The sequence below is a fragment of the Lissotriton vulgaris genome, chromosome 4_1 (assembly GCF_964263255.1).
Source record: "Lissotriton vulgaris chromosome 4_1, aLisVul1.2, whole genome shotgun sequence".
Taxonomy (NCBI): Eukaryota; Metazoa; Chordata; class Amphibia; order Caudata; family Salamandridae; genus Lissotriton; species Lissotriton vulgaris.
The window spans coordinates 911698870-911716340 of NC_141691.1; the positions used below are offsets into that span (position 1 = coordinate 911698870).

At 41.9% G+C, this 17471-nt stretch overlaps 1 protein-coding gene across 1 annotated transcript in view; it reads left to right on the forward strand.

Moving 5' to 3' along the window:
* Nucleotides 1–15050, forward strand: part of SCGN (secretagogin, EF-hand calcium binding protein) — a 378060-nt gene extending 363010 nt beyond the window's left edge. The window contains exon 11 of the mRNA XM_086966880.1: nucleotides 14379–15050. Coding sequence (XP_086823006.1) covers nucleotides 14379–14507 — 129 coding nt within the window. The 3' untranslated portion in view covers nucleotides 14508–15050. The remainder of the gene's footprint in view (nucleotides 1–14378) is intronic.
* The last annotated feature ends 2421 nt before the right edge of the window (nucleotides 15051–17471 follow it).

Consider the following 17471-nt stretch of genomic DNA (forward strand, 5'->3'; position numbering starts at 1 on the left):
ACGCCACGTGTTCACTGGGCCATGACTGACACCATCCTTAGAATATTCATTCTCAATGTGAAAGGATTGAATAACCCAGTTAAGAGAAGGGCTATTATCTCCTACCTAGAAAACTCCGGGCCGATATCTGTTTACTACGGGAGACTCACCTCTTGCAAAAGGACTGGCATAGAATGCGTTCCCACGCCTTCCCACAACAAATCTTCTCCTCTCTCCCTACGAAAACTGCTGGGGAAGTGATCCTAATATCTAAACACTTTCGAGGACGGGTGGGAAACAAGGTGGGGGAGATTAAGGGTCACCTGTTAGCACACACATTTCATCTAGAAGATACACATCTCACGATCGGCTCCCTTTACGCCCCGAACACAGGACAGGATAACTTTCTAAAAGGCGCAATCTCGGAGGCGCTTCAATCCTCGCACTCACCCTTACTCCTGGGCGGGGATTTTAACATTGTCATGTATACACATGCCAATCGGTCTGGGCACCGCTATGGAGGGACTGGTGCGGTCTCATCAAATGGACTTCAGTGGCTAAAAGATAGGGGATTGGTAGACCTCTGGAGGGCCAAACATCCAACTGAATCGCAGTTCACCTTTTACTCGCACGTGCATCGCACATACGCTAGAATCGATCATCTCCTAGGTTCTTCGGAACTACTCAAAACTCTTGAGGATGTTAGCATACTACCTGCAGCCATTTCCGACCATGACGCGGTAGAACTGTCACTAAGACTTCGCGCGGCCCACCGTCCCCGAGGCTCGTGGCGCCTACGCGAAAACTTACTGCAACGACCTGACGTCACCAAAAGAATTAGCAATTGCATTACTGACTATCTGGCCACTAACGACACGCCGGGAATCTCCATGACGGCTCCCTGGGTAGCCCTGAAATCAGTCACTCGTGGCGAATTAATTGCCATAGCAGCAGCTGAGGCTAAAGATCGCAAGACTAATAGAGACGACCTCACAGCGCGTGTCGCGGAATTGGAAAGGGTCCACAGTCGCACCTGCACTCCGCGTATTTGGAAGCAGTTAAAAGCTGCTAGGGCCCAACTAGCTAGCCTAGATACCGACAGAGCGGAATTTGCAGCCCTCCGTCTTCGACATACTTATTATGTCGGGAGTAACAGAACTGGATGCTTACTATCCAGTGCTTTGAAGGCCAAGACCCAACGCTCTAAGATTACCGGTCTCACGGACGACACTGGAGCAGTTCTCACGGATGACGTTCAGGTAGCCGAGGCATTCCGATCTTACTATGCCTCGTTGAACGGGGCGGAAGAGACTTCCCCTGCAGACATAGAGACTTACTTGAGTACGACGGCCCTTACCGAGCTCTCCAAGACACACGTGGACGCCCTGGATACCCCCATCCGCCAGGATGAAGTACTGGCAGCCATATCTCGCTTGCGCCCGCTCAAGTCCCCGGGTCCTGACGGATTCTCTGCGGGATTTTATAAAATCTTCAGCCGGCAGATAGCCCCAGTGCTCACCCGCCTCTTCAATTCTTTCGAGGGCCCAGGCGCTATCTCTTCGGACATGCTGGCCGCGGAGTTGGTGGTATTGCCAAAACCCGGTAAAAAACCCACACACTGCTCTGCTTTCTGCCCTATTTCATTCTTGAACCGTGACCTAAAGCTTTTTACTGGCATCCTTGCCGCACGCCTTGGCCCCTGCCTTCCTGGGATTTTGGAACCAGACCAATCAGGCTTTGTACCCAGTCTGCAATGTAGCGACAACAGTAAAAGGGTACTCCATCTAATTGACAAATCGCATTTTCAAGCCTCAGACTCCGCATTGCTTGCCATTGACGCGGAGAAGGCGTTCGACCGCGTGGACTGGACATATTTACAACAGATCCTGCGGCGCTTCGGACTGGATGACCGATTCTGCTCTTGGATAGCATGCTGCTACCATCACCCCCAGGCTAAAGTCCCATTTGAGATTCAGCGCGGCACTAGACAGGGGTGTCCCCTTTCCCCCCTTCTATTTGCCCTGTATATAGAGCCTCTGGCGCAGAGGGTCAGGGATAACCCCGGAATTAAGGGTATCAACTTCGGGCACAAACCCCATACAATTAGTTTATACGCAGATGACGTGATAGTCGCCCTTGACCACCCAGATAGCTCCATACCCCCCTTTATGGAGGAACTTGACTCATTCAGCTCCGTCTCTGGATTCCGCATTAACATAGGTAACTCTCTGATATTGCGGCTGGGTAAAAATGCACAGATACACAACTCTGCCATTGGTCATAGGAGCGGTCTTCAGCTGGCCGCCCAAGTCCCGTACTTAGGAATTACCTTTACTTCCTCAACAGATTCGACAGTATCAACCAATTACAAAGCTCTCACCACCCAGATCCGGACAGATCTGGCGCTGGTCAAAACAGCCGCTTTCCTTGCTGGGAAGAGTGGCAGCGGTGAAAATGTTGATCCTGCCTAGAATCCTCTATCTCTTCCAGACCATCCCGGTCATGCCTCCGGTGGGTACCCTGAAAGACCTACAGGCCGCTCTCCATCATTTCATCTGGGGGGGGGAAACGTGCACGTGTCCATAAACAATTGGCGTACAAGAGCATGGACGAAGGAGGCCTTGGAATCCCCAACCTGCTGCAGTACTTCCATGCCTCCCAACTCCGCTACTTAGTAGAGTGGTACAGACCAGAGTCGTAGAAGAGATGGCTCTTCCAGGATAGAGCTATAGCGCAAACTCCGCTTTGGAGGATTCCATTCCTCGCTAGGCAATATCGACCACGATACTTATTAAAGTCACCTATTACCCGCACAACTCTACATGTATGGGATAGGGTGGCTCTCAAGAACGGGTTGACAACCTTTCCTTCCCCATTCACCCCCATTTTGGATAACCCAGAATTTCCTCCAGGAAATGGCGCAGGCGCATTCCCCCAGTGGCGAGGTACGGCGTGTCGCTCCGTCGGCGACCTTTTCGACCGAAGAGGATTTCTTCCTTTCACAGACATCAAATAGGGGTACAACATAGAGAATCCTCACCTCTTCCAATACTTTCAACTTAGAAATTGGCTCACTAACCCAGACACTGCCGCCACGGTGGGTCGCCCTATGATGACCTTTGAAAAATGGTTACTTACTAAGGACACAGATAAACGCCTCATTTCAGAAATTTACAAAATGCTTACACCAATACACACCCCGGATAAAACACCAAGTCAGAGACGCTGGGAGGCTGAATTGGGTAGGACCTTAACATATAAAGAATGGAGCTACGTATATTATAGGGCCTTGCACACCACACGTAATACAGCAGCGAGGGAGGCGGCAGTGAAACTGGCTATGTACTGGCACCTCACCCCGGCCCGACTTCACAAAGGAAACCCGTCACGTAGCGAGCTTTGTTGGAGGGTTTGCGGGGAAAGGGGCACTCTAACCCACCTCCTTTGGGACTGTCCTGGGCTTGGGGACTACTGGGAGACGGTGCTGAATGATATTGCCTCCACTTTTGAGACTGAAATCTCGAGATTCCCTGCATATGCTCTACTGGGTCTCCCCAATGCATTAACTTTCCCTCTGAAATCACTGCGGGGTCGCCAGATGGGGATCACCATACAAGCAGCCACGCAGCATATCCTATCATTGTGGGGCTCGGCGACTAAACCCACACACACGGGGTGGCTCCACAAGCTTTGGCTTACACTTGTGAAGGAGCGCATACAGGCGACACTTACCAACTCCACCGATGCATTTCAGAAAACGTGGCTTCCACTGCTGTCCCTCCTGTCCAAGGAATTCAATGAAGTCACATGTCCTAAGTACTTTAAGGTTCTACGCCTCACTGACACCACCCATGACTCTCGGTGACTTCTTGGACAATCGCATTGGTCCTCCCTTGGATACTACATGGCACACTGATTGGGGTGGGGGAGGGGGGACCGGGGCTGCTTTGGGTTTTGGTTATTGTTGTTTTTCTTATTTTGTCTTCTTGCAACACTTGACATTTGCATCTATGATATCGTAATATATCTCTGGCATATGTACCCCGCTTTGCTATTCAATTTCAGGGAAGACATGCTTGTCTGTCCCGTCCGCTGTATATGCCTAATGCCTTTACAATCTGTTACGATGTCTTCCTTTACTTCTACTGGAAAAATCAATAAAACACATTTGAAACTAAAAGTGTAAACACATTATCAGATAAATATGTTAAAAAAACAGTTCCATGAAATAGTTGTGCAAAATACAGGGAACGACGACTCTGAAGAGAGTAAAGTGCTTCATGTAAATGATTTCCCATGCCAGATCCACAGCGCATACTAGAATCTTGAGAGGCCAAAAACCATTACTCTTCGAGTATCAGGACACAAGATTCTCATCACCTCGAGATAATGTCCCGGACCAGGGAGTATCCATTTTTTCCTCAGAGATGGATAATGTGGGCAGAAGAAAAGTAAATGGATTCTGGGCAGAATTTACACACAGGGAATAGATCGTCAGTAAAAGCACTACGGCACCACTTAGAACAGAACAGTCTGGTTGGCAAAGGCTTATAAAGGAACTGTAAGAAAAGTTTGAGTGACAAGGGGGGGACTATTTCATCAATCCTAAACTCGAAACAAGGGACAGGTTTAAAATTCAAAAAGTCATTAGTCTGACTGGTCACAGGTTTTACCAAGTCTTTTGCAAATATCAGTTCCCAGTATATTTCTTTCAACTTTGCCCTCGCAATTCGGACCATACTTTCCGGGATGGACCAGAATGCCTCCATCCTCAACCTCCCCAGTAGTTCCCGTAAGGAAGTGAACCACCTGATCGATGTAGCTTTAAGGAATTTCAAAAGATCAGACAAAGCCTCCTGATATGTTTCAAGTTCTTCCACCATCTATAGCATGCACCAGAACATTAACAGTTTATAATTCAACTTGTGTACCAGCTGTTTGTGAGCAAGGTCCATGTACACGGGTATCAGAGGGGAGCTAGAGGGAGATCTACCAGTGATGTTAAGGAACGGTTTTCAATGGTTGTGAGGGAGGATGGATTACCCTAACCCCACAACTCTGCAACATAAAGTGCCCCCCCAGAACCTTGAAGTTGTAAATTTCAAGTGCTGGAACAATTTGGCGGGAAACCGTCTTCCTATGTATTTTTCTAATATGGGCGCACTGGTGGATTAGTTGTAGCTTTACTTCCGCAATGTGGGCACCCCAGCGGATCGATGAAGTCAGACGGATACCTAAGTAGTCAAAAACTTCAACTTGCTCTAGTTTGGTACTACCTGCCCATACAGGTCAGCAACTACCCCAATCAATAAAAAAGAGTAAAAAGAGTAGGGGCTAACACACATCCCTGTCTCACTCCGCATTGGACAGGGAAGGTTCCTGTTACTTGGTTGTTTGTACCCCACCTGACCTGTGCTGCATTAGATGATTGTAGTCTAATTAAAATGTCTAAAAGGTTAGCCAGCATGCCAATCTCTTTCAATACACTCCATAGTCTGGCCTACGGGACAAGGTCAAGCGCTTGCGCCAATCAACAAAAGCCACATATAATCCCCCCCCCCCTTAACAGCTACTTCCTTGCAATAAATACAGAGAGGGTGAAAGGCCTGAGTACTGACTTTTCTATGGAAACCTACCTGAAAATCACTCGATATTTGAAACTCAGACATCCAATCCTGTATCCTTCCTAAAACCTGCTTACAAAAGAATTTCTGAAGAGGATCAATGTGGCTTATTGGCCTATAACTCGCCCGCTTAGTTCTGTCCCCTTTTTTGGTTGTAAATGGGCACTTTCTCTGCAATCTGCCACAATGATGGTATGGGAGCACCAGACATGAGCAGGGTTGTTACAAGATTTAAGTAGGAACCCCAGAGGGATTTATCCTCTCTATAGAGATCATTGGGAATTCTGTTTTGTCCAGGGGCTCGTCCGGGCACACAATAGAGACAACCAGAGTTTCATCTTCCCCACCAAAGGTTTCAACCCACATCTCACTAGTCTCATTACTTGTAAGAGTGCCATTACCATAGAGAGAGCTAAAGTGAGCAACCCACTCTTCTGGCTGGACAGTGTATTCCAAGGCTGTCCAGTTTCCCTTAAGCAAATATGCTGCTTTTCTCCAAAAAGTCTTGGGGTTTTTATATGTCAGTGCGCTTTGTAGGGAAAACCAAAGAGTACAATTCCAATCCTTTTTAGCTTTGTCAATGACCTGCCTGTACTCAGCTCTGCAAGTCACAATCTCAGGATGTGCTTTCCGTTTTACTGCACAAATAAGTGCCCCCTTAGCTTTTCTGCAGTCCTCATTGTACCAGGCGCTCTTAGTGTCCTGCATTGGGTCTGTCCAGCGCCTCCCCCTTTTCCGCACTTTAGGAGGCTGGCTAAGCGGTACACAGACAAAATATCGAGTTTTAAATTTCGATATACAATTATATCGAAGTTTAAATATCGATAGGACATAATATAGAAGGTAAGTAATATCGACAGTCTTAATATCGATATTAGTATGATATTAGTAATATCGAAGTTTTAAATATCGATGTCAATAATATCGAAATAAATAATTTCGATGTTACTAATATCAATTTTTAAATAAATTTTGTGTATATTATATTGTATTTATTATGTTTTATTATTTATTTTTTATGTACTTTAATTAAATATTGTCTTTTAGTACTGTAGCGGGTTGTGGGTTTATAGGGGAATAGGGTGGGAAGTAATTTAATTATGTTAAATTAATTATTAATTAGTAGGAATTATTAATTAATTAATTGAGAATTAAATTTCAATTAATTTTAATTAATTGATTAATTGATAAATATGTTCTGTAGCGGGTTATGGGTTTATAGGGGAATAGGGTGGGAAGTAATTTAATAATAATTAATTAATTAATATATGTGTGTAAATATTTTTATTTAATAATTAATTGATAATTAATTAATATTAATTAGTTAATTAATTAATATAATTTTGTACATATTATTAATTATTAATTAGTTGGTAATTAATTGTTATTAATTAGTTAATTACATTAATTAGAGTAATTTTTTTATATTTATAATTCTTTTGTTATTCTTAATTAATTAATTGGGAAAAAATAATAATTATTATTAAATTAAATTAATTACAGCTAATGTGCTAATATATTTACTTTATTGTTATTGTTAACCGCTCCTCCTCGTGGAATTGCATCCAGCATTCCACGAGGAGGAGCGGAGGAAAACGGGGGCCTTATCATAGGCTCCGTTTGCGTCAACTTGCTATTTCAAAACCCCTACTGAAGTCGGATACTTTATCGAGTACTCGGAACCCCCCCCTTTTTTGCTTTTGGATTTCCCTCGAGGGGCCCGGAACTTTCTTCTTCGTTTGACTTATACAAGTTACAGTGATCAGAAACACCGGGGGGACTTGGATCAGTATTCCACTTGGAAAGAAGCACGAAGCAGTTTGCAGGCACACTTTGTGACCTTCCGTGACCGGCTTACATACTGTTCTCGAAGAAGCACGACCGCTATAAACTGTCTATACATGCCCTGATGAAATTCCCAAGGCACGAATGGGAATGAAACGCGTTGGCTGTGCCGCTGTACATGAAAATAAAGAACACTTTTTTAAATAAGAACTGAAGATCTGAAACTCCTTTTGGACTCTCTTATAATCATTGACTTCATTGTGTGCGCCTCTCTGCTCTTATACAACCATTGGTCTGAAATACATCCTTGGCAGCGGATGGTGAGAGTAGCCGCACCGTCTAATAATTTTGAAACAAATGAAGTGGATGTGCGAAACCTTGGTCAGCTGCTGATTGCTTCTGTCTTTTGGGTAATTAAATAATATTAATTAATGTTGGGTAAAGGAGTATTTTTAGGGTTCAGGGTCAGTTTTGGGTTTTTGGGTAAAGGGGTATTTTTAGGGTTCAGGGTCAATTTTCAGTTCTTGGGTAAAGGGGTATTTTTTGGGTTCAGGGTCAGTTTTCAGTTTTTGGGTAAAGGGGTATTTTTAGGGTTCAGAGTCAGTTTTCAGTTTTTGGGTAAAGGGGTATTTTTAGGGTTCAGGGTCAGTTTTCAGTTCTTGGGTAAAGGGGTATTTTTTGGGTTCAGGGTCAGTTTTCAGTTCTTGGGTAAAGGGGTATTTTTTGGGTTCAGGGTCAGTTTTCAGTTTTTGGGTAAAGGGGTATTTTTAGGGTTCAGGGTCAGTTTTGGGTTTTTGGGTAAAGGGGTATTTTTAGGGTTCAGGGTCAATTTTGGGTTTTTGGGTAAAGGGGTATTTTTAGGGTTCAGGGTCAGTTTTGGGTTTTTGGGGTACAGGCGTACAGGGTAAAAATAAAATAAATTTAAATTAAATCAATTAAATGAAAAAAAAAGAAAAATTTACATTAAATTATTAAGTGTTTAATTTATTTTACATGTATATGTATTAGTTTTAATTTTTTAATTATGTTTTAATATTTTTATTTAATATTTGTAAAATTATATGTATTTTAGAATTATTTTTACATTATTATTAATACATTTAAAAAAACGATATTTTTAATTTCGATATTTTTGTACTACGATATTAATTTTTCGATATTTTTGTACTTACCTTTATGAAGATATGACTCCGATATTTTTGATTTCGATATTTGTGTGCCGATATTTTGGTATGTAGATATTTTGTCTGTCGATATTATGTCAGACATTCGGCTAAGCATATCCCTTTCCTCACTAAAAAACAACTCATGGCAAGGTCCTAGACTCTCCACAGCTGCTTAGTGGGGAGTTTTACTAACTCCTCAATCACCCACTGCGCTTTGCTCTTAACTGCGTCAAGGGCTACCGGATGCTCTTCCACCCAACCCCACTTGATTGATCTTTGATTGTTTGTAACAGAGAGCACACCCAAATCAGGACACCCCCTGATGTTGGGTTGTGGGGTGTCTGGTTTATTGAGAGTAAGTTCTAGAGTGTTATAGCCCCTCTCAAATCTTTTAACCACTGCCATATAATCTAGTAGGGGCCAGAGATTGGGGGTAATTAAGCAATAGTCAATTCTACTTGTGTGGCCAGGTCTATTAAAAGTGCACTCCTCATTAGGATAAGACCTAGTTTTCCCATTTGTTGCGCTTAAATCGTGTTGTAGGGTAAGGGCGAGCACCTAACCTCCTCTCTTCGTTCATCTCACTTTTGGTGGGTTTAAATGTGGAATTGACCACTCACAATCCCAATCTTCAGTCAGGTCTGGAGGGGTAAGGGCAAACTGTTCAAAAGTACAATTCAAATTGCCCGCCACTAATACAGGAACACCATCTGAATACTTGGGCAGAGCATGATCTAATATTCTCATATGTGAATTGTATTTGTTTCCTCTATGGCACGGACGACTCTATTATAGACATAAAAAATTCTAACCTTCCAACCACTGTAAAGGATCAGCTCAAAGGGTAAAACGTCCTACGAGTCAACATAAAGGAGCTTGACTTTAGACCGCAGTGCATTTTTCACCCAAACTGCTAGACCTCCAGAGTGTCTACCCTGCTCTTTCCTTGTAGCATTAATGGCGTATGCAGAAAAGACACTTCTAAAAGAAGTGTATAAGGATGTATCTCAATTTGAGTCAAAAGAGTTTATATGTGCTAAGTTCTATATGATTATGTGTTTCCCGGAATGAAAATGTTTTAGCAAGCTTTGTAGGTCACCATGAGTTTTGCACAAATATATTTTACCCTGCTGCAACAGGGGAACATTTAAATAAACTTCAAACTTCCAAAGCTTAGCACTCATATATCAGTGCATGTGTTAATTTTCTGCCAGTGTAAGAATCAGAGATGATTTAGGAAACACTAGTGACCAGCATAGAGGCACCACAAATGCTTATGGCTAATAATATTTTATTTAGTAGAAGAAAAAATTGCATGCTGGGCCAGTGTATGACCATTGGTGCTGTAGCAATTTTCAGAGTGGGGCTGCTGCCACAAATGTTACAAGTTAGAAGGATTGTGAAAAATCCAAGCGTCAAACAAATAATAGGCATATCAATTGTCATGTCAGCACAAGTAGTGAGAGTGTGATACGTAGCCAGGGCTGCATTTTAGAGCAGACACTCACAAATATATTGATAACACATGGTGTGGCAGCTCATCGTCATTTACAAACACCACATTTGACATTAAAATAGCAGCAACATTTGCACTGACATGCTGTTATACTGGTAAAACGACAGCCCATAAATGATAATGTGTGAAAATAAGGTTTCACCAAATATGTATAATTTGCATAGCATTTGCACATCGCCAAGTAAAGTGTCTGCATTTGTTTTGATCCTGTTAAAATCTTTGATACCTTTACATTTCGGGATTAGAAAAAAAGTGTGCTTAATTTGTGCTTTCCAAACTGTTCATTTATTTAGAAATATTTGTACATTTCATTTACAGGTAATTACATTTTCTTTTTTGTTAGAAAAAAGCTGATATCCTACAGCATTTCCTTTCACACTTGTTCTGCCCCATCAAGAGTGTCAAGTAATTCACTTTACAAAATGTTCCAACTTTGTAGTTAGAGAAAAGTAAACACAAGTCTCCATGTTTAAAGAATAAGCAGCAATTTGTCCGAAGACATAATCTTACATTTTACCCCTGTCTTTAAACGTACCACAAATCTGTCAAAATAAAAATTAAATTTAAAGGCTTCTTTATTGCTAATTCCCCTTTTTGAACTTCAGCTATTTATTATGGGGGTGCTGCGGTACCGCTGCACCCTGACTTTTAGCGCTTATGCCTATGACCTACTACCATGTATACTTACCTTTACGATAAAGTGTTGGTCAGCTTGGTATTTTTGTGGTCGATATTATGACATACAACCCTACTAAAGAGGTTAGTGCCAATCAAGGCACAGACACTCTGCTCACAGAATCAGGAGTCTCATACATGGCAAACTACAGCTACAGAACATTATATAGAGGAGGATGCATGTGATAGTGTGAATAACCTCTGAAAATTATAAAAGTCCATATAAGAGTTTGGGAGTCTCAGATATGTGTGGAACGGTTGCTCTAATAGTCAAATGAGATGTAGAAGCCTAAGGAATGTTAGCTACAAATGGTAGCATTTTTAATGTACAGTCAGTTGTATTTGGACTATTTTACTTTTCAATCATGTCAATTGACTTTATGCATGTGTGTAGGAATGTGTGTGGAAGTATTACATCTTAAATTTCGTCCCAACTCCTAGTCAGTGGGTCTAAATGTGAGCTATGTAGCAATGGATAATTTGTATCATGCCGGAGTAATGTCTGACTTACTACTTTGCAAAATAACCTCTCTAAAAACATAGGGCACAATTACATTTACCTATCTAAATACTTTTCAAATTGCATTCAATTCTGATTGCTCTCATCAGACTGCATGCTATCTTTCAGTTTTAATTACGGTTGCTGGACTTTGTGTGAGAGCAGGAATTGAAAGAGTTGCTAATGGGCAAATAAAGAGGCCGTGATTTCTGTGGGCTGCATTTGCATGGTGTTTGTTAGGTCTCACCTGAGACAGCGCAAGTGCTGTCTCTTCGAGACATTTAGTAAGTGGATTTTAAAAGTGCCACCAGAGGCTTTTCCTGGCCTCAAGCTTGCGTTCACGAGCTTTTGCACGTGCGCAGCCGCCATCTGTCTTTCCTCCGTCTGTCCATTATGGCTCATAAAGTACAGCGCTCTCCCAAGCGCCTCGCTCTGCTCCTCCCCCACCTCCTCATCTGCTTCTCTTATTACAAGCTTCCTGAGTCGCGCGGCCAATGCTTGTCGTACAGAGTTTTTACTTTTCATTCAATACATGGCCACAGATTTCCTGAGCTAATGAAATGTAGATATTAACAGAATGCCCACGTTGCACGATTTAAAGGGTTTCATTAACAATCAATTTCCATTTCTACAGACCGAAAAAAGATATGTTAATGCCATGACTTGATTTCAGGCTAAACACTGACTTTCAATAAATGTGCAATGCTAAAACAATGATTTTAATAACCGTATGCCTATATTTAACTTAGAAAAATAAATTCTGAGAACAGCAAGTGTATTCTTTCTGTCTCAAGCCTAAAGGAGGCAAAGGGACCATCGTTTTCCAACAGAATTTAAACATTGTCGTTTTCTGAAATAAAAGGCATCAATCTCTTTCGAGCAAGTTTTAAAGATGAAAAGTCTTTGAGTGAACATAAAGGCAGGGAACTGGCAGTGCTGATCCGAGCCAGGCACACAGTGTGAGCTTGGCTACGACACCGCGGCCATCTTCATAAAATCCACATTCATTGTTCCAGCAGTCAAAGGACTGTGGATGAGGCAGGAATGAAGCCAAGGGTTCTCATGTCCTGCATGTGGAACTCTTTATTAATAGATGGCCACTGGCGAGAGATCGGCGGTATCTCATGATACAAAAATAAAACTTTCTTATGACTAACTCTAGGCACATTTGGTTGTTAATAAGGAAGCAGTGCCTAATCCCTCAACGTCTATATCTCAATTCAATGCCACCTTTGACCCACAAGCTCCCCTTTTGAAAACACTTAGCTGGAATGTGCAGGGCTCCGATCAAAGATACATTTACTGGAGTGCAACTTTTTAAAAGTAGCTATGATATTGTACTGCTCAAGGAAACTTGGACCTTCAGCCTTTGATGCTTCACGAATTTCAGTGCTTCAGTGTGTCAGCTGTGCCATCTCGGTCTGGCCATACTTCTAGAGGTTTAGCTGTCAACAGACAGTCTCAGACTGGTGTGGAAACACCAAGACTCGGCTCAAATCTTGGAACAAATAATAAAGCAGAATCAAGGGCTTGTCTGGAGCTGTCTGATGGAAGAGGTTGCCCGAGATCAGGTGGTCAATGCCTATACTGACCTCTTCTCAAATATAAACAAGCATTGGCATGGCCAATAGGTCTCGCCTTTGGGACCTTCTAGGTGTTTAGCCATGTAACAGTTGATGGTGTTGCACCAAGGGTATTTTGCTGCATAACTAAATATTATAAGGTCCCAAAAGCGAAACCTATTGGCTATGCCAATGCTTGTTGATTTCTATTTCTGGGAGGACTACACATGTTTTAATGAATCTGCAATAATTATATCCCCAAAGACATTCAAAGCCTCTTTCTTCACAAACTTTCCCACTACTGATAATTTGGTTATACCAGCCATTGCAATGTGCTTAGCTCCTGTTCCAATGGTGGTAATATTTCGGCAAATCTCTATTCGTCATTATCCCTTACTCCACCTCTCCAAATCGCCCCTGAATGGATTTCGGGCATTTTGCATCTTCGAAGGCCTTGCTACTATTAACAGTGTATCTCTAATAGCAGTTTAGCTCTAATAGCGCCTCTATTCTCTCATGCTAAGCAAAAAATGACAGACTGGCGTGTGGCCAGAGTAATTAATGGTGACTGAGATTAATTCACGTATTCCATCCATCACTTTTTTGTGCAATTATCTCACAAAGAACTACACTTTTATCTTCTGCACATCCACGTAATGCTTGGCTTTCATCCCTCTCAGTGGGATTTCTTAATCATTCAGTGGTGTAGATGCTGTAAACATGCTACAAAAGTTTTAGACACATATGAATTAAAAGAGAATATGGCTGAATTTAGGTTTGGGTTTCATTGTATTATCGTCACTGAAACTGAGAGAACAAATAACATCTATAACTATGAATAAAAATCACATTGCTATAAGAGCCTTCCTCTTTTATTTTAGTTTTTAAAAATATACCTTTGAATTAAATTGTTTTTGTGACAATGGTTAGTCTTTCTGTATTTAATTATCCATGGAGGAGACTTTTCCCTTATGGTTTTCAGTGTTAGAACACTCTACATAAGCCCACTGTTATTCTTTTTTAGGTCTCTTTGCACAGTTTTAGAATATTACATTTTCTAATGTATTTTGCTATGATCAATTGTAAAATAGAAATGATGTGATTAACAATTATTACTGCAAGGTACCTGAAAACCACAATAAAAACAGTACATGGTAAGACTTTATTAGTAAAGATAGAATACCTGCACACTAGAAGACCTAAGATAATCCAGGATTTGCCACTGAGATAAGTTAGTAATAGGTTTACCAAAAATATATGAATATATGAGGTGGTGGTGTTCCCGTTAGGCCTGGAAACCCTAGACATATATCTGATAAGGAGAACACTTATGTTGGTCCGATAAAATGAATCATAATCTCTTACTCTGTTGTCTTTATTCTTCTAGTCCATTTATTTTGCTGAAACTGATCATTTCTACCCAAATTTGTTTGTAAAACTTAAAGGGATTATGTGTGTGCATCATAAAGCTATAGTCTTGTGATATTATTTAAATAAATAAGTATACCCTAAATGATGGATTAGTGACAACAATATTCTACCACTCAAGCTTTAAACTCTTTTTATTTACAGCCTAGCATCAGTGGGGTGGATCTTGATAAATTTCGCCAAATTCTGCTGAACCACTGTGATGTGAACAAGGATGGAAAAATTCAGAAGTCTGAACTGGCGCTTTGTTTGGGGCTTAAAGTGAACCCATGAGAACATGCGACTTGTTATGCCCAATGTTTTTCCTTTGCTGGGATCTGCTGGTGAAGCTGTATCTACGCTCTGTTTGCAATTTATGTGACAGTGCTGAATGTAGAAGACGTGGGCCTCTGACAGTTTTCATTGTGGTGCAGTTGCATGAAAATGCAGTCAAGCATGGAATGCAAAGTGGGTCTTTGACAATAAGGCATAGAAACATGATAGGACTTCAGAGGAAATTCCTTCCCAGATTTATTTCTATTGTTTGATAAAATCGTTTCTGTCAATGAGTAGTGATTAATGATATGGTGTTACATTATTACTAATTATTTTTGTGAACCACACAACCCAAATGGAGTAGAAGAGCAAGCTATTCTCTATCCACTGCACTCCTTATTCATCCTGTTGTTGCAGGTTGTAATGTCTGATGTTCTTCTATTGAAAATATTGTACTTTCTTCTATTAAGCATGTGTATTTTCCTTTGATTCAAGTATGTATGCACAAATTTAAAGAAAATGTTAAGTTCAATAAAAGAATCTTTATGTGTGCCACTGCGATTATGTTTGTCTTTTGCATTTTGTAAATGTATTAAATATACTGAATTTAGACAAGGGCAGTATGAGATCTAAGTGGAGAGCCATGGCATATGATCCCCAATTAGAGATGTTTTTAGCCATAATACTCTAATGTGCGCATTATATGTACATTTCTACTAATGTTTGAAAAAGGTTCAGAATCGTCCCCCTCAGCTCATAAAGCAAAGCAAGATCCTAGAGCAAAGCATGAGAAGGCTTGGTATCTACTCTTGAGAGGAGGTGAGGTGGATGCAGGGATTCTGGATCATAGCCCCTGGAGTAGATGACCTTTCAAACTCATAAATGAAGTTTGCCTGTGTTTTCTTCACTTTCTCACCAAAGATGACCTTAGGATCTTCCTAAAGGAACAGGGTGGGTCAGGACTGTTAGTTGCTTTTGTTATGCACAACACTATTCATTTTACCTGGCCCATATTCACTAACCTTTTTGCATTCCACCATTTTGAATATGTTCCAAGAAATCAGTGTGAAAGGGTTTGCCCTTAAATAGCCCCATGTGGATAATCACTAACTCAACATTCCCAAAATAGAAAATTTAGATTCACTAAAACTATGTTGACAAGCTCAGATGTAATAATATTAAACTTAATAAAGGAATTGTGCTCTGTGATTTCATGACACTTCAACAATATGCTGATTGGTAGGCACAAGAGCAGAGTACTAAAACAAGTACAATGTCTCAAAAGTCAGGTTTTTAAGCCTGCCTAAACTTCACCAATTGTTTTTTGCAATACAAATCTGTGTGTGCGGGGGGTGGGGGATCAAGCTGTGCTTCACTGGACGATCTACAAGTTTATGCAAGTTATATTTTCTTTAGGGTGTTAGTTATAGTTTCCTGAGATAACTATCACAGGTAAATTTCAGTGGGTTTTTAGGTTTAAACCAGCATGTTTTGACTGATATTTTTAATTTAACCTTAGTTTTTTTCAGTACATTTTCAAGGTTTTTAAAAATGGAAAATAGGCTATCATTGCAATTCCTAAATATATTGTGACTTTAACCTTTCATTTTTTGTATGTGAATGTCTATGGTTTTTTAATGTAAAGTAATATTTTACCTCCATGCATAAAGCCAACACACTGCTGTGCATGGTCTTTGACTGTTTGCAGCATATGACTGGCTGCAGCGACCCAGGAACTACTTCTCCAAGGGAATTTTTTTTAAAGCAATGGGAGACGTGTGGCCCCCCTCTATGGGCCTCTTTGAGCCCTGGAGACCCAATTATTCTGGGTCATACTATTTGTAAAAGGGAAGGAGGCGCATGGCTCTTTACAAGTCAAAAGAGGCCCTGGGGACTCCTATCCCTTAGGGTCTTTAAACATATATATTAAGGGGAGAAGGGTGCACAGCCTCCCTCCATCAGTTTTAATAGGCCCCAGGGATGCTGTCCCCAGGGCTGAATTGCATTAAAAAGGTAAGGGGGTTGCGTGGCCACCCTCTCCAAGCCTTAGAGGGTCCCAGGAAGTCCATCCCTGGTGTCATATTTAACTTAAAGGCAAGGTGGGAGCCCCTCTCTAGGTCCTGTCTTATTTGGAAGTGGCAAGTTGGGGACTGTGAGGGGAGTTCCAGGGTCCCTGCAGCCCCTGCTAGCTCCCCGCATCCAGGGAGCTGGCATTGTTTCGGCCCTGCTGGAGCATCTGTTTCTTTATGCTGCCATAGGGTGGAAGCACTGTGTGTTTCCCTGCTTTCAGGAGTGCACACAGGGAAACATAGGTTTTCTCCCACCATCCAGGGGAATTTTTGAAACTTCTCTCTCTCTCCCCCTCTCTCTCTCTCTCTCTCTCTCTCTCTCTCTCTCTCTCTCTCTCTCTCTCTCTCTCTCTCTCTCTCTCTCTCTCTCTCTCTCTCTCTCTCTCTCTCTCTCTCTCTCTCTCTCTCTCTCTCTCTTTCTCTCTCTCTCTCTCTCTCTCTCTCTCTCCTCTCTCTCTCTCTCTCTCTGAGAAGATATGCCTTCCCTACCTGTGTTCCTGCATGTAGGAAAGGCATGTCCATTCCTACCTGACAGGACATTTAAAAATGCCAGGTGGTAGCAGACATATGTTTCACTCCCCACGCTGATGTGGGCAGGGAAAATACTGTGTACTGGGGGTGGGCTACCCTTGAAAAAGTAATGGAGATGGCACCTGGGGTAAGGGGTCCCTGGGGCCTTTACTGACTCAGGGAGGAGGGTCATGCTGCCCCAACTCTTTAAAGTTGCTTTCAGCCCTGGGGATGGTGTCCCTGGGGCCTATTGAGGCTGAGAGTGGGGGCTGCGTGGCCCCTCATCCCCATTTATTAGTCCTAGGGTATGAGGTCCTCGAGCGCTATCAAGGTTGAGGGAGTGAGGTCACATGCCTCCTCCCCCAAAAACATATTTTGTGCTGGCCCCCAGGCCCACCCTCGG